At 42.0% G+C, this 22,611-nt stretch overlaps 3 protein-coding genes across 12 annotated transcripts in view; 2 read left to right on the top strand and 1 right to left on the bottom strand.

Moving 5' to 3' along the window:
* The window catches only part of LOC123507007, a 114,098-nt gene extending 102,245 nt beyond the window's left edge, over positions 1–11,853 (top strand). Inside the window, exons 6-13 of the mRNA XM_045259503.1 lie at positions 79–2,118; positions 2,364–2,530; positions 3,335–3,561; positions 3,722–5,392; positions 5,603–5,741; positions 5,882–6,221; positions 6,423–6,869; positions 7,770–11,853. Of these exons, the coding sequence (XP_045115438.1) occupies positions 79–2,118; positions 2,364–2,530; positions 3,335–3,561; positions 3,722–5,392; positions 5,603–5,741; positions 5,882–6,221; positions 6,423–6,869; positions 7,770–7,910 (5,172 nt within the window). The 3' untranslated portion in view covers positions 7,911–11,853. The remainder of the gene's footprint in view (positions 1–78; positions 2,119–2,363; positions 2,531–3,334; positions 3,562–3,721; positions 5,393–5,602; positions 5,742–5,881; positions 6,222–6,422; positions 6,870–7,769) is intronic.
* LOC123507230 overlaps positions 10,809–22,611 on the bottom strand; it is a 26,957-nt gene continuing 15,154 nt past the window's right edge. For 2 of the 3 annotated variants that reach the window (XM_045259963.1, XM_045259962.1), the window contains exon 5: positions 20,115–21,817. In XM_045259963.1, the coding sequence (XP_045115898.1) occupies positions 21,613–21,817 (205 nt within the window). In that variant the 3' untranslated portion in view covers positions 20,115–21,612. Of the gene's footprint in view, positions 10,895–20,114; positions 21,818–22,611 lie in introns of those variants that run through there. The other variant, XR_006675627.1, reaches the window with a different exon arrangement.
* Positions 12,343–18,366, top strand: LOC123507229 (intraflagellar transport protein 46 homolog). 8 transcript variants are annotated; one of them, XM_045259953.1, is made up of 10 exons: positions 12,343–12,537; positions 12,917–13,057; positions 13,297–13,425; positions 13,840–14,100; positions 15,358–15,491; positions 15,637–15,805; positions 16,141–16,275; positions 16,480–16,592; positions 16,931–17,058; positions 17,187–18,366. In XM_045259953.1, the coding sequence occupies exons 1-10, from the start codon at positions 12,517–12,519 to the stop codon at positions 17,345–17,347; spliced, it is 1,392 nt and encodes a 463-aa protein (XP_045115888.1). In that variant the 5' UTR covers positions 12,343–12,516; the 3' UTR covers positions 17,348–18,366. The 8 variants fall into 8 exon arrangements, with proteins under 8 accessions (XP_045115888.1, XP_045115896.1, XP_045115892.1 ...); XM_045259957.1 differs by having other exon boundaries at positions 12,346–12,537; positions 12,921–13,057; positions 13,252–13,425; XM_045259958.1 differs by having other exon boundaries at positions 12,346–12,537; positions 12,921–13,057; positions 13,241–13,425.

The following is a 22,611-nucleotide window of genomic DNA, read 5'->3' as shown; positions in this document are numbered from 1 at the left end:
GACAGGCAGGAAATTGTTATATGGAGCTTTAAATTAGTAAGTCACTCAAGACTTCAAATGTGTCTGGTTTTGCTTCAGGGTCGGGAGCGGACAGAGGCCAACGAGCAGCGTCTGCCCCTCAAGAAGCGCCACCGCCACATCTCCACAGCAGTCCCTGCCACGCCTGAGCCGCCCAAGGTGGACAGTGTGAAGAGTGAGATTGGTATAACAAAAGCCAGCGAGAAAGCAAACTGTGATAAGGAAATGAGAGTCGAAAAGGAGGACAAAGACAAGCTGACCACCAAGATTGACCCCAGACCAGAGAAGATGTCTGTTCCAAAGACCTCAAACTTGATTGCTGAGACGCCGAGGCCTGTGAAGCCTGACACCAAGGTCATCAAGCACAGCAGCGAGGAGCTACCTAAAAAATCTGAGGACACCATAGCACCCAATAATAACGTAACCAAAAAATATGAGGTCACAAACTCAGTAGCAAAGAAGTGTGAGGTCACTGCTTCTTTGGCGAAGAAGTGTGAGGTCACCCCCACCATTGCCAAGAAGTACGAGGAACCTGTTTCCAAGCGGACAGAAGAAACTCTTGTACCTGATGTAGTTATAAAGAGTGCTGAGTCCCCAGAGGAGAGCCAGGCACTGTTGGTGTCCTGTGTACCCGAGGCAGTGGTGAGTAAGGTGGTGGACAAACCCGACCCTGTGACTCGGGCCGGCGGGGAACTCAGTGCCTCATCCCGTGCTACCACCACCACCACCACCACAACAACCACCACTCCTAAGAAGAGACATCGGCTGGAAGTGGAGCTGAGCCACACTCCAGCCACTGCCACCAGGGCCACCTCAGGTCTGGTGAAGGGTAAGGTGGAGAAGGAAGTCCCTAAGACGAAAGAAAAGGAACTGTCCATCAAAGTGCCAGTGAACAAGTCCCCCAAAGCTACCAAAGAACTGCCCCCGAAGGAGACCAGTAATGTGCTGCTACCTAAGGAAGAATCCACATGTGATAATGGCCCCAAAGTGTGTGTTGCTGAGAAGAAGGAGGAGGAGGTGGAGGAAAAGAAGCCCAGTGATGATATGAGTGTTGAGAAGTTTCAGGAAGCCTTGGAGCCTTTTGTTCAGATAACAGAGACTGTATCTGAAACTGAGCCTCCAAAGGAAAGCTCTGGCACACACTCAGACAGTGACATTCCCAGTGAACATGATCCGCTCTATGAAAGTGACCAGAGTGGCTTCTCTTCTGACAAGGAGGGTCCCGTGGAAATTCCCATAAAAGTGCCTCAGAAAAGACTGAAGAAGAAGAGGGAGTTGAGGTCACCGATTCCAAAGGTGACTGACAAACCTGTACCTGCTGAAGTCACAGAAGATAACGAACCGCCCCCTTCCAAGAAAAAGAAAAAGCTTAAACGCAGGAAAAGAAACAGGACAGGATTCCCGACCATAAGGAAAAAGAAACGCAAGACCAAAGACCTTGACCAGAAAGAGAATGAGACTGAAGAGAAGCCTAATGGTGAACCCTGTGATAATAAGAATGCCATGGAAATATCAGAGACTTCAGTTAAGACAGACTCAGGAAACATGGTAGTCAATAACCCAGGCAGCAGTGCAGCACCAACTTGTCCACCTCCTGCAGACCCCAGTGCCCAGCCAAGACCCGGTGATTCAGAGCCTAACCCTGTCAAGTACGAAGGCAAGGAAGCTGTTGGTGCTCCTGCTGCTCCCATGCCAGAGTCTGAACAGCTAGCAGCAAAGACAATCAGAGTCGATACCCCAGCATCCAAAGATTCTGTACCCATCCCAACACCAAGACCAAGAGGACGCCCAAAGAAGACAAGCACAGAAAGAAAGTCATCATCAAGAGCACCGTCAGTGTCTCCCTCACAGTCACCAGAGAAGGGACCCAAGCAGCTGCGGGAGTCCTTGAGGGAGAGGAGATCCACTAAGCCTCCTGAAGCTGTCCCTCAAGAGAAGAAGATAGAGACTGAGCAAGATGAGCAGCAGTTGAAGAAGATGCTGGAGAGAGTGGCCACTGGTATTGGATGTCGGACAAGGAGGAAGAGGGACCTGAGTGAAGAGAGTGTGAGAACAGTGCAGTCAGAAGGGAAGAGGCCAAGAAGACATGCCGAGGAGGAGGTACAGTTAACCCAATTTGTTTAATGCCTGTTTATCATGATGGATTACCTTTTATTCCTTTTGTTCAATGAGTCATAAAGAAGAGGAATTTGAAATTGATAGTCAAATGAAGTCACCTATCTGACCATTCCTTGTCTATCCTCAAACAGTGACTGGCTTTAACAAACTAATAAATATGTCATTCTTGTGTGTCTCTTAATGTGACAGCCTGTACAAACAAACACTAACAAATTTTCTCCCAACAGATGGATGACTGTGATGCAGTGGTGCTGTCCTCAGAGTCCATGCCCAGTAGTGAGCCACCCTCCGGGGACGAGAGCAGCCGCACCCTGACAGGACACAGAAAAGTGCCGCGCTGGAGGAAGAAGTACCTCGTGGCCGGACTTTTCTCGGATTACTACAAGGAGGGAGAGTGAGTGTCATTCTCTTTTATACTGCCAGTTGTAAAAGTCATTGAAATATGATGATCTTTTCTTGTTAAAATCATTGAAGTTATACCTGAAATACTGTGACAAATATAATGAAAAGCTTTCCTAAATAGAATGGATAACTAGAGTATTTTGTAGGTTTAGTGAGAGAGAGAAGAGCTTGATTAGATGAGTCTTTGGTTTAGTGCAAGGTAGATCATGTGGTAGGTGATCATCCATACAACCCTGAAATCACTCCATTACTGCTGAACTCTTACCCCAGCACCAGCCCTCACAGAACACAGTCTAGCACATTACACACCCAAGCCAAACACAACCCAGCACATCCCTAAATTGGCCCTGGCACATATATGGATTGGTTCTATACGTGACACAGCTCCCACTCGGTACCCAAGCCAGCACTGTCTCACACTTCATAGGTGACGCAAGAAATGGCACATTTCTTGACGTTATAACCTGGCACAGATGTCTGACTAGTCACTGTATATTTTATTCCAGTCACATCACATATTAGTACATAACACACACACACACACACACACACACACACACACACACACACACACACACACACACACACACACACACACACTAGCACAACCACAAATCCAGCACACAATCAAACAAATTTATATTGAAACCACTTCAATGAGCACACACAGTAGGCACATTTCAGCACCCAACTCCAGATCACAATGTAGCAAATCACATCACTCGGGCACATCCTTTAGTCACATCACTGTGTAAGCCATCACCCAGCACATCCCTAAGCCAGATCACAATCACAGGCCTCGGAGGAGAAACGGAGAAGTGTCCATGCCAAAGAACAAGTTGACCTACGACCCCGAGGAGCACATCCACGGCCTGCTCCCTCCTCCCTGCTACTGCCGCAAGTGGCTGAGGGAGCGGCAGATTGACTTTGTGCTGCCCTACGACCTGTGGTGGCTGCATGAACACAACATGCTGCCTGGCCGTGATATTGTGCCCTCATGGAATTACAAGAAGATCAAGAGCAGTGAGTTAATGTCTCTGACTGTATGTCTTTTGCATATATGTCAAGTATTACTTTAAGATCCTTTTACAAATTTTATGTGATTGTAGTTTTATATGTATCATTGCATTCATTAGTATGAATTGAGAAATGTTTAATTTTCTTTTCCTTTTCCACTTTCCAGATGTCTACTATGATGTTAAACCTAATCATGACTATGAGTCCCAACCTTGTAGTTGCAAGCGACCAACCAAGCCAGGGGAGCGTGGCTGTGGTGACGACTGCATCAACAAGATGATGCTCATTGAGTGTTCCTCCCAAACCTGTCCCATCACTGACACATGTGGCAACCAGCCCATTCAGAGACACGAATACCGCACCTGCCTTCAGCGCTTCATGACACCTGACAAAGGCTGGGGCATCAGGACCACCGAGACCATCAAGGCAGGAACCTTCATCCTGGAGTATGTCGGGGAGGTAGTGAGCGAGAAGGAATTCAAGATCAGGATGCAGACAAGGTATGCCAACGACACCCACCACTACTGCCTTAACCTGGACCGAGGTATGGTGATTGATGGCCACCGCATGGGGGGCGACTGTCGCTTTGTGAATCATTCCTGTGACCCCAACTGTGAGATGCAGAAGTGGTATGTCAATGGCCAGTACCGCATGGCCCTTTTTGCCCTCAAGGACATTGAACTTGGCACTGAACTGACCTACGACTACAACTTCTCCCTCTTCAACCCAGCGGAGGGACAGGAGTGCAAGTGTGGGTCAGACAACTGCCGGGGAGTGATTGGGGCAAAGTCTCAGAGGGTGAACGGCTACGTGGACGATAAGAAGAAGGCTGCAAAGAAGGAGGTCGGCAAGAAGCGTAAGCGTGGAGCTGCATCAGAGGTGGACAACTACCTTCCACGGCCACATATCACACCAATGAAGCCTCTGTCCCACCAACAGCAACTCTTCATCCTTACACACCGTTGTTTCCTCATTCGCAATCTAGAGAAAGTTAAGAGATCAAGAGATCGGCTGAGTCGCTGTGCAGAGAAGAAAGCTGAGGAGGTGCTGGAGGATCCTGAGGAACCAAGCACGAGGGTTGAGAAGTTCCTGACCCACTTCACGGCTCTGAACACTGCCCGCTCTGTCAAAACAAGACGATTGGCCCAGGCAGAGGATGATCCAGAGATGACTCGACTAGCTAAATTAGCACAGATATTCAAGGACATCTATGACAAACTTGTTGCTTCAAGGGACGCCAACGACAAACCCCTGGCGACCCCATTCATGACACTGCCCTCGAAAAAGAAGTACCCAACTTACTACACAAGAGTTGGTGAGCCAATTGATTTAGCTCAGCTGGAGAAAAACATCCTTACTGGACATTACATCACTGCTGAGTCTTTTGACCGAGATGTAATGCGTCTCTTTGCCAATAACCTTAGATTTTTTGGACGCAACACTGAAATTGGACAGATGGCCGTTGGTCTGCGGCGAGTGTACAGTGAATGTAAGCTGCAGTTCAAGCCCCTTCTGGAGGAGGTTCTTGGAGAAGATGCACTGCCACCTGCCTTCGCAAACTCCTCTCCAAACGAAGAATTTGAAGATGAGGATGTGATTCGGTGTGTGTGCAACCTTCACCGGGATGAGGGAGTCATGATCCAATGTGAGCGTTGTCTGGTGTGGCAACACTGTGACTGCATGGGGGTCACTGACTCCCCTGAACACTACTTGTGTGAAGAGTGCTCTCCTCGCCTCATCTCCCCTGAAGTGCCCATGAACCCTCAGCCTCCAGATGCCCCAAAAGACCACAAGTATTTCATCACACTGTTGAGAGATAACCTACAAGTCAAACAAGGTATGATTATTTGTATTACCCATTTTTCTGTATGCATTTGTTTTCATAATTTATCATATTGATTATTATCTTACTCATTTCCTACAGTTAGTGGCAAGAAACAATGTTATTAGGGGAAAAGAAATAAATATGTAGTATTTGAGAGAAAACTAAAACAGATAGTATAAGGAGGAAGTAATGTAAGATACTCATGCTATTTTTCTCCTTCAGGGGACAGTGTTTATATCCTGCGTGACCGTCCACAACAGAAGAGCGGAGAGAGAAGACAGCCGGCTTACCGTCTTGCCAAGGATGTCAAGCCTCACGACCTCTTGATATTCAAAATTGAGAACCTGTGGATTGATGAAAAGTACGTACATCTTTCAAAATATCCTCGGTATCTTTCACTAGTTAGGTGTAGTATTGGCTCTTTTGCAAATATATTATGCTTGATTTCTTAACATGTTGATATATGTTATTATTTTCTTTAACATTTTCTGTTCTTTACAGGGGAGACAAATTTGCGTTTGGACACCACTACCTGCGTCCACACGAGACTTTCCATGAACCGTGGCGCAAGTTCTTCCCAAATGAAGTGATTCGCTCACCCCTATGTGAGATTCTGCCCCTGGACATGGTCATCAATCACTGCTGGGTACTGGACCTCAACAGTTACTGCCGAGGGAGACCCATTGGTGCCCAGGAGGACCATGTGTATGTGTGTGAATATCGGGTGGATAAGGGGGCGAGGGTCTTCTCCAAGATCAGCAAACCCAAATACCCAATCTGCATCAAGCCTTATGCCTTCATTACCTTCCCTGAGAGACTCCGGCCACAACGCACCTACACGGTAAGATTAATTTGACTTTGTATATACTGCACTTCTTTGAGGGCCTATGTCATGACAGTTTTCTTGTGATATGGAACAAACATATTGCCCTTTTTAAACATGAAAGTGATGCATTGTTAAAGTGTCATTGACTTGATTATTTTTCAATTTTATTTACATAATTGAAGGATCATTATTACATGTATATTTTCTCTTCAACAGCCACATGAAGTGATATCCAATGGCCGTGGCCGCAGCGGCAGCAGTGGCGGCTCCAAGGACAGCCACACTGGGTCTGAGGAGCACAGCAACAGCAGCAGCAGTGGCCACAACAGCAGTGGCATCAACAACAACAACAATTCAAGTGCAGCCAGTAACAACACTAATACTTGCCCTAAACCCAGCACTCCTGCAACTAGTAATGGCACAACCAGCAACAGTGACAGCATCAACAACAATAGTGCAAGCACCACCACCAACAACAGCAACAACAGCAGCAGCAACAGCAACAATAACAACACTACTAGCAACACCAATACCAATAGCCTCAACAGCAGCAGTAGCAGCAGCAGCACCAGCGGCAGCAGCAGCAGGAGCAGCAGGTCTCGAGACAGAGGGGTCCTGCCTCCTCCCCCTGATGAGATTGACGACCACACCCCGCTGGCTACTGTAAGAGCTGAGGCCAGGGCACAAAAGGCATGTGATAGCTGGCACCCAACCACTTCTGGCTTTTATTGGTTAAAGCTCCTTACACCAAAGCCGAGAGACAGGGCATAAAGTTCAGCTTTCTGTTGGGAGCATGATTACTGTTACATCTCTGATCTTCTGTGGACTCTTGTGTTTCGCATGAAATATTTCTTGCGCTCATACTTCCATTTGAAATTTTCATCAGGTTTAAGATGACCACAGAAAATCAAGCAATTTAGAGAACAAATTTTTGCAATAGCTCTTCATGTCATTCTAAATTTGTATTCACTTGTTATAAGCTCAAGCTTCACCTCAAGCTTTACCTCAGAAACATACAACAGCAGATCTTTACTTCCACTGCAGGGTGCTCGCATGTCCTCAGACTTGGGAACACAGGAGTAAACTGCCTGTCTGCTTATCTTAGTGATTCTACCTTAAAATAAAACCTAATAGCTTTCTCAGTCCTAAATGTGTCTCCTTTGATATTTGACTTACACTTTACCAAATGCACCTTGAAGTGAGCATGTCACATGTGTGAAAGTGGCAGAACACTGGTTTTTGGAGACATTAGATTGTTTATTCTGTTAATGTACTGTAGTTTTAGTTATTTATTTATTTATTTTATTTATTTATTTATTTTTTTATTTATTTTTTTTTTATTAAGGAAAATCACAACATAATTAAGTAGTATTATTTAAAACATTACAGTAGGCATGACATCTTTTCTATGGCACTGGCTAGAAGGCATAGTTGTATGTTATCTGATAGTAATGTTAATATATTTATTGATTTGTTTGGAACACAACCCTCCAGTTATATGACATTGATTGATTGTAGTTAGCATTCCCAACAAGGCTAACATGTTTCTTTCTTCCTCCACAGAGAGCCAAGAAGCGAGTGCGAGTCAACAGTGTGGCTACCAAGCTTCTAGGTCAGCTCCCAGCAAAAGGGGTGATAGACCTGAGTTACCTGTTAGAAAATAATAAGAGGCAGCGCAAGAAAACAGCAGCGTTTACCTCATGAGATTGGCTCATAGGCTGGAACGGCCACCTCACTCTAAAGGAAATGGAGGGCCATATGTAAAGATTGGTATCTATAAGGTATTTTAATTCTAATTGTCAATTGATCAACATACAGACCAGCACAAGCATTTCCATTTATATATACACATTATATATATATATATATATATATATATATATATATATATATATATATATATATATATATACATATATATACATATATATACAGTCACATGTTTACCATAGAGATCTTTCTAAAGAGTGCAATTATCTGTATGAATTGTTCAGCTTCAATTGGACTCGTTGTTTGACATCTCCACATCATTCATCCTTGTTAACTAATTCCTGACCCAAAAACATTTCACATGTACATATTGGTCACATCAGGAAATTTACTGTTGGGACAGTTATAATTTAATGTTAGTTGATGTTACAAGTTTTAGTCTAGAAATCTGCATCCTTAACCTGCAGTATCTGGATTTCAAAAGCTACATTTAAAGATTATTGGATTGTCAGGTGAAGTAGGTACACCAGCTGGGCCAAGGTGAGGTGCCTTTGTCACGCACTCACTTCACGCTGACACCAGATCTCTATGAGCCAGACATCCACACACACACAACACAACACCAAAACAAAGTAGCAGACAGATAACACTTACGAATAAATTTAATTATCGAGGAATTTGAGTGTCGTACCAGCCTGATGTTTTTTGTAACTAAATTGAGGGGTTTTTTTTGGGGGGGGGAGTTGTAGTTTTTATTTTATTTTATTTTATTTATTTTTTATTTATTTATTTATTTATTTATTTTTTAAGAAGAGTGTGACTTGTCTGCTTACTTGAGTCACAAGCTTAGGTTTTACAGAAAAGCTAAAAGTGGCAGACTTAGTAACAAGTTGCAAAGAAAGTGTCATTGTGAATTTTAGCTTCTCTGGAGTCATATGGTTTTTGTCTTTTACTGTCAATGAATGGATTATTATTTTGTCCTAAACATTTTGAAAGCTTTTGGGAACCATCACCAAGTGTAGATCTGATTTCTTGCAGTTAATTGTATCCAGAAGTCTGTTTGAGAAACAAGTAATGCAAGAAAACATGTAACTGGTAAAGTGAAAAGTTTACCATTTACATGCTTCATTTGATTTTGTGTGTTATTGACAGTTCAACAGTAAGAAGCTTAAAGAACCATCATGCAAATTGATAGATCTGATTTTTTCCACAAGGTGTTCAGAAGCATACTGAAAATGTATTTATGCCATTTTAGAGTTCTCTGAAAAAGAAGTAAGTTTCTTTTTCTCAGACTCTACAACTTGAAATGTGAGATTTGGGCATGGACTTTAAAGTAGAAAACAAATGCATTATCAGATGGAATAAATCTGACATGAAATATTTTAACTATAGAAATTCCTATGGAATATAAAGATGATCAAATTGGTCTTTAAATGCAAATGGTGATTACCTGTAAAATTATAGCTTTCTCTGCCATTTTATAGTGAAATTTTAGCATAGTAATGAATAATGTATTTTATTCTTTCTCAGATGTTTTGTTAAGACTTGGCACATATATTGTGCATGATGCTGGAAATGAGTTAGTACCTTGAGAAATACTGCCAAGTGGTACAGTGTTACCTTGCTGAAGGAGAAACACTTGAGGCTTAACACGTTGAATGCGAACAAAGTGAATTACACGAGAGATAATCTAGGTCAGCTTTAGCACGTCCTTGTGTAGCAATAATGGGCCAGCGCCAGCACGGCTAGGCCAGCTGTCCATCTGCAGGGGGCTGGCCAGAGAGAATGGATGCTCTGTGCACTATGAAGAACATAAACTGTACTTATTGATATCTTGTGTAAGTTCAGCACAATAACCGTTTTTAAACACATAGGTTATAAGAGATATGGCTGTAAGTTATCCAGTTTTATAAATGTACTGCTTGTATAGATGATAGGTGTAAGAAAGTACAAAGATTTTCTTATTTTTTATTTAATTTTTTACTAGTGTGTATAAAACTGGAGGGCAAGCTTTTCTGTAGAGTAACTAGTCACTGGACGCATTATGGTGCATTTGGTCGATCCTTCCATCATCCCTGTGTACAAGCAAGGAGCTAAGTGTTATTGATGCAAATCTCAGTATCTGATACTGAATTCACATTCAAGAGTATATAATACTCATATATACAGTTTTTTACATGTAAATTAAGACAACAAATCAAAATTTCTTTTTATAAAAATAGAAAACGATGGATTTTGTAGTAGATGTATAACCTATGATAGTAAGTACAAGGATTTTTAAGTTATTTGATTGAGATTTTTAATATATACTTTTAATAATGAACTTTACACTAAGTCAGATTTCTGGTTTCTCTCAAAATATGTGTAAATATTGTTTGACTGGAGAGCAAGAAAGTGACTGAATGCTGTGCATTGTTGTATGTAAAATAGAAGGAATATTTTTATAATAATGTCTGGCAGCTCTTTCGTTCATGTCATTGTTATGGTGTTGTACTCCCTGTGCTGTTTCCCACATGTTGTGTTTATGTTTTCTGCACCTCACCTGGCAAGATTATTCACCAAAACAATATAAAACAGACAAAAAACAAACAAAAAAACAGGCAGCTTGATAGGTTTCTGTATCCTTGAGTCAATAGCAACCTCTTCCCAGGTGGTACTTTTACTAATTTACAGTAAACCAGAAATGGGGAGGCACTTAGCCAGGTGTTTCTTGGAAATTAGTGTATCACAGTATCTTGGAAGAAAATTATGCTTCTATATTAAATTATTTTTATCAAATTGTACCAAAGTACAATGAACTTTACAACAACTGTATAATAACATTAAAACCAAGAGAAGTACGTGTACAGAAGTTAACATTGTGATTATCGTTAATATAAATGACTGTTGTACAGATACACACACACACACACACACACACACACACACACACACACACACACACACACACACACACACACACACACACACACACACACCTTAACATAAGTCTATGCACTTCACTATGCTGCACAGCATCTTCACTTCATTCTGTCTCATTACATCCTCACCTTTCAATTAATTGACATCGTATCATCACCTCAAAGAATCCTTTCTTAACACACACACACACACACACACACACACACACACACACACACACACACACACACACACACACACACACACACACTTAACTGTACAATGCAACACAATACAATACAATACAATACAGCGTTTGAGGCTTGCATTCCAAGTGTTCCTCCCCTCCTGAATACACGCTGATAGTGCATAAATGAGTGAGAACTTTTGCTACTACTATTTAGGTGTTGTTTATTCTTTGTACTGGAGTGCGGCGGCGTCCGTGGCCCCCTGTTGCCGATCCTTCCCTTGTTCACCCCTCCGTAGCGCCTCCCAACATTCTCCCAGACTCACTCAGTAGGGTTAAGCAGTTACAACAGTACCATTAGTTCAGAAGCTTTTTGCCAGTTATTGCTGTTAACAGATGTTATGCATGGTCCACACAAGTGTTTGTACATGTAAATTTGGTTTTATGAGCCGGGGCCGGGGCTGGGGTGTGTGGCGACAGTGCTGGTCCATTGACTGTGGTGGTAACTTAATGATAATGTGATGTCTGCCCGCTGCCCCTCGGCTGCGGTCCACAGTCTCACCAAGCAGTTTTACAATTTTGCCTCCTAGTTATACTGATTTGTTGGGAGCTCCCTGTGTAGTAGATTTTAAAGTTTTATGTTATTCAATCCATGTACAAGTGGCGGGAAGGTGCATACCTCTACTGAATACAAGAGCATCTCACTTTCTGTCCGAATATGAACAAATACAACATTTCACAACAAAATTTTTCATGACAATAGCCCAATATGCATCTTCCCATATCTCAGGACATAATGTTCATTTGTACATAACCATGAAATTCATCTTGGAATAAATTATAATTTTAGAATGAGTTTTTATATCCTTATAATTATCACCTCCCAAGGCTCGTAAGTCTGAGAGCAGATGGATCAGGGGAACTACAGAATGAGTCTTAAGCTATAAAGATAAAGAAAAAAATTCAGTTGTTCAACGGGTAAATTAAGGACATTATTCAGCTATTATATATCTCCAAGTAGTGAGTAATAATACCCAGTAAAGGAACAGGAAGTATTGGTATTGGCAAAGAGTCAAGGCAGGGCAGCAACTGAGCTGTAGTGAGTGGGGCAAGTGAGGCAGAAGCAAGTTAGAAAAAACTTTTGAATTTTCTGTCCACACAATGAAGTGAGTTGAGGTATAGGAATGTGAGATATAGTGCTGACTGACTAATTCTAAAAGTAGAATAGTTTATGCTCTTCAGGATATTTCAATCTGAATTTCCATCACATTACAAAAAAAAATTTCAGTCAGAATTTTAAATTTCCCGGCAGCGCGGGACGTTGCCATGGCGACCGCGTGTGCTGCTGTCAACAAACAAACTACAGCAAGGAATGTGCCTCAGTGCGCCTGTTCAGCGTACCACCAGCAGGAGGGCTTCCAGCGGGAGGCAGAACAGTCCTCAGACTGCCTTCATAAGAACAGACAACACAACTGAGCAGACTGGGACAGGAGGGGCGCCGCACCGCATCATATGAGCCGGGGAGTGTTGGCGGTGAGCTGAGGAGTGGTGACTGTAGCTACTTGTCGCGTCGCAGTGTGACTGGCTGGTGTGGGGTGTAGTGTTTCGGGCAGCAGAGTGGTGTGACAGTAGAAAGTGAATCCTCCACTTACAGAGGTCTATTTTTATCTATTTATTTATATCTCTATTAGCTGACGTAATATACTAGATTTTAGCCAAGACAAAATTGCTTGCCAGCCAGCACCTCTTCACCACATCAGCAGACTTAGCTGATCAAGAATCCAAACAAATTTGTAATCCACATTGAGAACTATTAATGAATTGTTGCTCTAAATCTATGAATTGGCACATTACCTTGGCAACATATATGAATGACAGGCGGCCTGCCAGCCTAAGACTGGCGATGTTTCAGGCAGCAGCAGCACTTGAGAGCTGTGACTACGATGAAGTAACAGAAGTGTCTGTGCATGAGGCATCTGAGGGAGGAATTTCTCTGCTGCACCATTCCAGTGCTTCTCAGGACATACCCGCCCTTCCATTTCACCACCAGCTTGTGAGTCATAAAGATATAGGATGGAAGTCATTTTTGTAGATTTAGTGTAGGATGACAAGATATTGTATTTTGTAGTTTCTTTATATTTAATTTATTTCACTATTTTCCCAAGATTAATGCTTTATTGATTCAGTTCAGAATGAATTTCACTTTCAACATGTTACACCGACTGTGTGTTTTAAGTCTTTCTCTAGGACATTTTTTACATTGGTGGTTGAATGACAACATTACCACCCAAGGAAGGCCCTCCAGCAGTAAGTCCTGCAGCAGCACCAGAGAGCAGCCACTCCCAGTCAGCCATAGTTACACCCACTGCCACTTCCATGACGACAACTGAGGTAGAGAAGCTGGAGCCGAAGGAGGACCAGGTGAGCTGAACAGTTCGAGTTTTTGTTTCCATGCTTTTTGATTGCAGCGTGTCTGTGCAAGCTTTTGAGGACGAATGTGAAAGTTGATATTTTACCTGCAGATACTTTAAAGAAGGTTGACATGAAAATACTCTTTATTTCAGTATCATTTTACCTACACCTAAGATTAAAATGTTGAGCTTTTACTTGTTTCAAAATGGTATTATATGTGTAATTTAACTTGTCTCTGTAATCTAATGGTGCTGTGTGGTGTGCTCTGAGATAGTTCACTGGTTCATCTTAATGAGGCTACAAATATCAGTAGAGTTAAGTTTGACAAAAAAATGTATATCTTCACTGGTAAGCTTTTGTGATTATTGTAAATGAGCCACACTCCTGAAGCTGCTCTGATCCACTGGCCCGTTGTGATCGCAGGCGGGTGAGGCCCTGCAAGAGCCTCCCTCAGCTAGCGATGGTGATGGTGGAGAATTGTGGGGAGAAGTTGGGGAGGGAGGAGGAAACATGATCGGCCCTCAAGAGAATGAGAATAGTGATTTCCAGCCAGGTCCTTCTCATGCTCCTCCTCCTCCCCACCTTGCTCCCTCCTCTCCCCACCACCAGGAGCATCCCCGCTTCCATATGGGGAGGTCCCAAGGCGATGATGATACGGATGAGGACAACATGGGAGAAACTGCTGTAAGGCCCTCAAGTCCCATCCTTGCAAAGCCTTCAATGTAGGAGCTTTGTTTTTCCTCACCTGTCTGCCGTGTGGAACGACATTTTTTGCCTGTTTTTTTCCCCCTGTTTTTCAACTGCACACTCACAAAAATTGAGCTCAGATTAAAATCTTAGGCTTTTGAAGACCTATTTGTACTACATGTTACGTGGCACGAATTAAGAGTACTCCTGGCAGCGCGAATGAACCAAAATGTACCTGCTTCACACCTGACAGATATAAATCTGATAGGCTTTGTGGGAGGCAGCAGATTTGGGTCAAACGGGAAGTCTCTTGTCAGTTGCTTATAAGAGCGCACACTGTGGTGTCAGCTCCCACACAGCCTGTGATGTGATGCAGTGGGTGTGAGTGTACACAGGTAATGTCACGCCTTGTATGATGCACGGGAGGAGCTTTGGAACAACCTCTCCGTGCGTCGAGAGAAGAATCCTGCACTCACGCCCTGACTTGTTGAAGGGTGAGGCGGCTTGCTGAACTGAAGGATGTGTAAAGATGAGAAGCTGAACGTAGTTTTGTTGGCTAGCTATAGTATAATCATAATCGCTGTCTCTGTACAGTAAATTACAGTATTACTGAAGATGAAAACTTCATAAGACTCAAAATATAATGTAGTCCAAATAGCATGGTTGTAAATTGATTGAGAGATAATATTATGTAATTATCGATGTGTTTATCATATAGCACATTTAGGAGCATGGATTTACTTAACTCAGTGTGATATTAGATGAAGATGTCCTAAAAGTAACATTATAAATGTAAACAAATACAATGTAAACTGAGACGAGACGTGTATTTGTATATAGTCTATTGTCATCACAGTAAAGAAATGTACGCCCAATTTACATTCTTAAAGCAGACATATCAATATCAGTGTAATTGGCTCACCCTTCTTGACTTTCTTGTTTGGTGTCAGCTGTGGACACGTGTCCGATGCATCTCTTTGTCATGCAGTCATTGAGTTGTGCTTTCTTTCCGTGTAAATGTGATGTACATACACAGTTATATGCTTTATTGATACTGGAATGTCCATACATTTCTTGAAATATTCATGTTAAGTTCGAGAAAGATTGTTTATATCTAAAGTTTGAAAGATATTGTTGATAAATATTTACCTATATAAATTTCACATTTTTCTATTTATTTGAGAAATTCCCAAATTAGAGGATTTCTAGTAACAAGGCAGATTTGAAGTAGTGAATGAGTTACCACCCTTTCAGGGGCTGAGTGACATAGCAGGGATGGGCGGCCCAGGCCAGCCCATGCCTCTCGCCCACCCGGCAAGTATGCCTAGCGGCGATGATGATGACGACGATGATGATGAAGAGGATGGCCAGGCTCCCGCTCCTGAAGGGTGAGGCTGTAGAGTGGGAGGTGTTGGGATGGGAAATTGAATACAATAAACCTAGTAGATAAAAAATTAAATAGAATGAAGCTGACAAACAAAGAAGCACCTCATCAAAACACTACGTAAGTACGTCCTGTTCTAACCGTCCCAGGGCGTATGATCCAGCGGACTACGAGCACCTGAGCGTCACTCCAGAGATCTCAGAGCTGTTTTCATATATCACCCGCTACACGCCCCAGGCCATCGAGCTGGAGCACCGTCTGCGGCCATACATACCCGACTATATCCCAGCAGTGGGCGACATTGATGCCTTCATTAAGGTGAGTGCTGGATCAGCTTTTCTTTAACCCACACACTGTTTATCTTGCATTGATGTAATGTTCAGTTTGTGAAATTGTATCTGGGGAAGGTTCAGCAGTGTCGCTTTTTATGTCAGATCTTATTTAAAGCTTAACTGTATCGCTCGGCAGTCACAACCCTCGACGGCTCAACTTCAAGCATGGAACAGATTTAACTTGATTGATTAAAACTACAAAAATGCAAAAAGAAAAAAAAAAAGTCAATAAGTGATATAAGCGTAGAACCAAGAACAAGCGTGACAAATTCAGAGTACCAGAATGATATGATGCATTCACTCTTCCATTCCTCGTGACAGATCCCGCCGCCGGATGATAAGGTGTCCATGGTGGGCCTGGAGGTGCTGGACGAGCCCAGTGCGCGCCAGAGTGACGCCACGGTGCTAGACTTGCAGCTGCGGGCACTTGCTAAGCACACCACCGCTAAGTCTATGGTGAGGACGTCCCCGGGAAGTGATGAAAAGTTAGATTTAATGCATCATGTGAAACTACGTTGTGTTTCGTTTTCTTTAAAACCGGAAATAGTTTAGTTTGATGGGGTTAATGCTATTTTCATATAGAATTATTAAGATAGAGTACAACATTGTGCTTGCCGCGCTTGGAGCTGCACTTCAGCCTTGCCTCTTCCTTTACTCCAGTCAGTGAAGACGGTGGAGAATGCTGAGAAGAATGGCAAGGTGATAGAGAAGTGGGTGCGAGACATCAGTGAGCTACACAGAAGCAAGCCACCGCCCACTGTCCACTACAGCAAGTAAGTGTTTGGACGAAGAACCTCTAAGTGTCTCGCAGGAATGTAATGTAGGCTATCGCATCATGTTCTGACTGGATGAAAAGTTTCTGTCTTGTTTTGTTGTAGTAAATCGTTGACAGAATACTTACGTTCTTTAATTAGTAGTTCCTTGTTCATGAAATCAATAAATGAAGAATATAATGCTTCTGCGGATACTGCTGAAAGTGAGAATACAAATTTATCTAAGTAAAAGATATTCAATACAGATATGCATTTTGAGGCTTTGTTTAGCCATATGGATAAAATTCGAGTGCGACGAGGTGACAACTACCACGGCTGACTGGTGGCTGTCATTGCAGACGCATGCCGGACATTGACAGCCTGATGCAGGAGTGGCCGGGGGAGCTGGAGGAACTGTTCAAGGAGGTTAACCTCCCCACGGCTGCACTTGAACTGGAACTCCCAGACTACGTGGACATCATTTGTTGTGAGTACTGCGTTGCGAAGGTGTTTCTTTGATATAGCTATGCACGTGATGAGACATAAGAGATACAGGAAACATGTTTTCAAAAAAAAAAAAAAAAAAAAACTTGGAACATTGGACTTGTGTTTCAGCCATAATGGACATTCCGGCATACAAGAGTCGTGTCCAGTCCCTGCATGTTCTCTTCACTCTCTACTCGGTTTTCAAGAACTCAGCACACTTCAGACAGCTGGCGGAGGAAAACTACATAGACAACGAAGACTCAACTGCCGACCAGCTTCTCCTGCAGTGATGGGGCTGCCTGGAGGGAAGTGTCGTGTTAAGTACCTATTGACATTTACGTAGAAACAAGTAGTGGACATTTGATCATCCCTCTATGCGTGTATTCAGAGAGAGCAATGAATGAACACTATGCATACATACATAGGTAGATACATACCTACATGGATAATTATTGATAACATTGAGATTTATTAAAGCATCATAAAGAGATTAGAGAAATGCGACTAAAGACTAGCAAACTTGATTGTCCTAACTGAAAGTGCTCTGGGAAATGCATAGATAGATAGATAAATAGATAGATAGATAGACAGATAGACTGTTTGTTGACAGGAGCAAACAATACATGAACAGAAAGTGAGTGGCACATTGTTTAACTGGCAAAAGGAGGGGGTGTGTTTTTCTAAGGGATTTAAGCAAAAAAAAAAAAAAATAAATAAATAAATAAATAAATAAATAAATAAATAAATAAATAAATAAATAAAAGCAACCTTATCGTGGGGCCCTTCATGTGTGTGTTTAGTGAATGGCAAGTCAGTTTATATATGCATGGCAGCTGAGAACAAAACTTATAATGGGAAAATATATGAAGTGAAACTTTTTCTTATGTTCTTTTTAGGATTGCCTGAGGGAAAGTGTTTATAAGTAATCAGTTGTGTCATTATGCATACTGAGAATACTTATGATGGCGAGAAATGAGAAGTTAAGTATTTCTCATATCATTTTTGGATCACAGCAGAGACAGCGTTTATAAATTATTGGTAGTGTGCGTGGTGGTGCAGCCACTTCATGGGAGTGCGCATCAGGCCTTCATCTGTCATCTCCTGTCTGCTTTTTGCCGTGTATCAGCACCACAGCACCACCACATAGAAGCCTGCTATGTGTGCTACTGAACCCACTGCAAATATAGATTACCACGTGTGTGACTTATATTAAACAATTTACTGTAAAACGCCACAGGTATTGTGTCCCTAACACTGTCTTATGCATGTATGTATTTATGATGATTAAAAATTTACATTACAGTAAAGACATATCAATACACACTGTTTATGTTTCTAGTGTTATATTATAGCGTTCTTCCATCATCTGCCGTCAGTGATGGTGTTGCCAGAGTAGAGATAACATTCAAATATCCTGAATTTCTCTGTAATTATAAAGCCACAAAATTGTTTACATAAGTCGGTGTTCTTCTCGAAATAAACATCACACAACTCTGAATAATGACAAATAACACACCGGTATGAAAATTCAAATACACAATACAAATAAGTGTGAATGTGGCGTGTGGCAGCAGCAGTGAGCACGTGGCCGTGATGTAAACAAACACTGTGGCTGCTTGGCGACCACCAGGCAGGTTGGCACTCGCTGGTTCTCGAGGCTGTTTTGTGATACTTGTGTGTGGTGACAACCAGTGAAGGCAGCTTTTGTGTGTATGAAAGTACTGTGATGACAGGAACACCGGTACATACGAACAGACAGGACGAAAGAGGGAGACAGGTCAACACATCCTCAGCTAGTGATCCAAGCGGCCACGGCTGCACTGCCTCGCCCCAGCCTTGCGTGAGTGTTGCTTCTGGTTCTGGTGTTTATTTTAGATATGCCATGGACCCACACACATGCTCCCGTGTGTTAGCTCATCAATGTATGTGTAATTTCTTTCTGTAAGGCCAATTTCTTACATTTTCCCCATGCCTTAGTCAACGAACTCGTGCAGAGGCGAAGATCCTTAAGTTGAGGTTACAATGCGTAGTGATTTCACAACTACTACTATTATTACTGTTACTACTACTACTACAACAACAATTATTACAACTATAACAACAACTACTGCTACTACTTCTCTTAATGCTGTTACAACTACTATTACTACTGCCATCACATTCAAAACTACTACTACAACAACTGCTACTACTACTACTAGTACTACTACTACTACTACTACTACTACTACTACTACTACTACTACTACTACTACTACTAGTAGTAGTAGTACTACTACTGCTACTACTATTACAACAACAAAAACAACAACAATTATAACAACAACAACCATTACAACAACAACAACAACTACTACTACTGCTACTACTACTACTACTACTACTACTACTACTATAACTATTACTACAAAAATAACAACAACAACAACAACAACAACAACAACAACTACTACTACTACTACTACTGCTACTACTACTACTGCTGCTACTACTATAACTAGTACTACAACACAACAACAATAACTACTACTACTACTACTACTACTACTACTACTACTACTACTACTACTGCTACTACTACTATAACTAGTACTACAACAACAACAACAACAACAACAACAACAACTACTACTACTACTACTACTACTACTACTACTACTACTACTACTACTACTAACTGGTACAACAACAACAACAACAACAACAACAACAACTACTACTACTACTACTACTACTACTACTACTACTACTACTGCTACTACTACTATAACTAGTACTACAACAATAACAACAACAACTACTACAGCTACTACTACCATAACATACCTTTTCTTTCACGCAGAGTTCTAATTTTGTGAGTGATTTGTTTGGTTGAAGCTGAGCAATGTGGTGTTGTTGTTAAGAATTAATAGAAATTGGTCTATTACCAATGTGTATGTGCACACAATATACAGTGATTCCTAAATTAGGTAACAAATTGTGGTCATCCTTTTATTAGCTAGATGGAAGGTAGAAATAAATGTCAGGCTTCCAACAAAGGTCATTCAAACTACAGCAATATCTTTGTCATTTATCATCACAAACTCAGTATAGTGAATTACATAATGTTGGCTCATATTTACAAGATCACCTTTACTCCCACGAGGCGTCTGCACCGTCACACTGATGATGGGGTGGTAGTGGACGCTGTTTACAGATTTGACTTGGCATACACTATCCTTTTTTTTTTTTTTCATTTACAACTTTCATTACTGGTATGACACACACACACACACACACACACACACACACACACACACACACACACACACACACACACACACACACACACACACACACACACACACACACACACACACACACCGCTATCAAATTGTTAGTTTTTATCATTTATCAAAAGGTATTAGAGTTCATATTATTTCGGTACCCACTTAATGCCCTAGCCAGTACACTTACAAATGTGTGCAAGTCTCATGCCCATTTCATTTTCTCCAAGCACACTCTAATAGCACAAATGAAAGTCGGGGGTTAATGCCGATAATGATGTCACTCACTCACCCTCACAGTCATTGCCATCGCCAGTCACAACAATTGAGTATTTTTAGTCCCCATCCTTCCCAGTCACCATTGTTGTCCTTCCCTCATCCGTCACCCTCAGAATCTCGATATGTTTTCTTCACATGGAGTCGAGGACATACATGTGATCATAATGGTTATGAGGGATTTACGTACAGAAATGTTCCTTATTGGACCTGAAATATTTTGAGATGTAGTGACAAGGATAAGCTGTTCACAAGTCAAACTTGAGGTATTGTGGATCACTGGGTATGTCAGGACCAAATGAAGGAAACACATACACTGATGTTCTACTCAAATTAAATGTAGATTGCCTGATAATGCTTGGCACAGATGAATAAATAAATACTGTGGAATCTCAACGCACGAACGCTCCTGTTCACGAAGTGTGCGCACTTCTTCAGCAGGCGCTAGGCAGGCACACGCTCAGATGTGTTTCAGAGCGCCTACTAGGAACGGTGTTCGTCCAAGTGCAGCGTGCTGTGTTCAATAGCATTACTCCTTGGGTCTCTTTTGCTCTTATTGAGTTACTTTAGTTTTCATCATGGCTCATGAAATGGTACAAAATGTTAATGGCACTAGGAAGCCTTTAGCGTGTTACTGTGGAATCAGAAAACAGAACATTACCGAAACCTGAGAATAGCGTCCGTGTTTCTGCCTATCTGTATGATTTGGATGAATGTACTGATGTATGTGTATAATATGTAGCAGTATATGCACCGCTGAAGCAAGTACAGTACAGAACATATATTGTGATCTTTCAATGGGAAAAATTTTTCTGTTTGCAAAGATTTTAGTTCGCGAACTGAGTCATCGAATGGATCAAGTTCGTGAACCAAGATTCCACTGTATGTACTTAAGTAGAATAACAAATCAACAATCAACAAATAAATAAATAGAGGAGTCATTAAATCCCAGCCTGTACACACACACACACACACACACACACACACACACACACACACACACACACACAGGCCTAGACAAGCTGCAGGTTTAGTTTGGACGCGATGTACTGCCACACTTTGAGTACCGGCATGTTGAGGATGCGGTCGGCGGGCAGCGGACAGAACTCATATTTGACAGCACACTCCTCAATGTGCGCCCTGAAGCCCTCCTTGACAGCCATCATATACCGCCACATGAGGGAGTCCTGTGAGGTGTTCACTGGCCCATACAGCTGCCTGGAAAATATAATCACTTGTGAATTGCAGCAACCAATCCATCTGTAGCCAGGAGTTGTGTATCATTACCGAGGTGGCTGTGATAGGAACTGGTGGAGCAGCAGCTGACATGTGCCACTAAATGACAACTGGGGTGACTTAGTGAGATGAGTATGACCACAGACAGCCAAGATTACAAGTGATTTACTAGCAATGATCAGTATGAATAGTGAAGCATTAAATTATAGGTGGTGCTGATATGTTAGTTTATGCACCGTCTTGGGGAAAAAATAGCATTTGTAAGTTAGGTAAATTAGGTAAAATCTATGTTAAGTGCAGAGTTTGAAGTAATAGTAATCTACCAGTTTGTGTTGCATTCTGGGACAAATGTAAATGAGTAACCATGGATAACAACATCGTATCAATATCACCCCCTCAGTTCCACCATTCGAAAATCATTATCTAAGAAAAATACACTACAGTACACAATTAAACAGATACATGAACCAGGACACAAATCACTCCTGTAACAGTTCTCATCAACCTTCCCTTCAACACAACACAGCCTCTCAATGGACTCCTGATCTGACTAACTGCATGCCTTTCCTCCTCCCGTGGCCTCACTGTACAAGGCTTTCTTCTTCCGTTCACTCTCATTCCTCTCTGATACAAGAGTTAACCAGTACTTTCCATCATTCATCTCTTTCTTTGGTAAACTCTGGAATCCCTGCCTGCTTCTGTATTTCCATCTTCCTATGACCTGAATTAATTTAAGAAGGAGGTTTCGAGACATTTATCCCATTCTTTTGGCTAAC

The sequence above is a fragment of the Portunus trituberculatus genome, chromosome 21, assembly GCF_017591435.1.
Source record: "Portunus trituberculatus isolate SZX2019 chromosome 21, ASM1759143v1, whole genome shotgun sequence".
In the NCBI taxonomy this organism is placed as follows: domain Eukaryota; kingdom Metazoa; phylum Arthropoda; class Malacostraca; order Decapoda; family Portunidae; genus Portunus; species Portunus trituberculatus.
The sequence above is the reverse complement of the archived record's forward strand: the minus strand, read 5'-3'. Positions and strand labels throughout refer to the sequence as shown.

Excerpts from the sequence above, each read along its gene's own strand:
- LOC123507229 (XM_045259953.1), top strand. The coding sequence starts at position 12,517 with ATGAGCCGGGGAGTGTTGGCG. Across the intron at positions 16,276-16,479 it reads ACACCACCGCTAAGTCTATG|TCAGTGAAGACGGTGGAGAA; the intron begins GTGAGGACGTCC and ends CCTTTACTCCAG. Across the intron at positions 17,059-17,186 it reads CTACGTGGACATCATTTGTT|CCATAATGGACATTCCGGCA; the intron begins GTGAGTACTGCG and ends CTTGTGTTTCAG.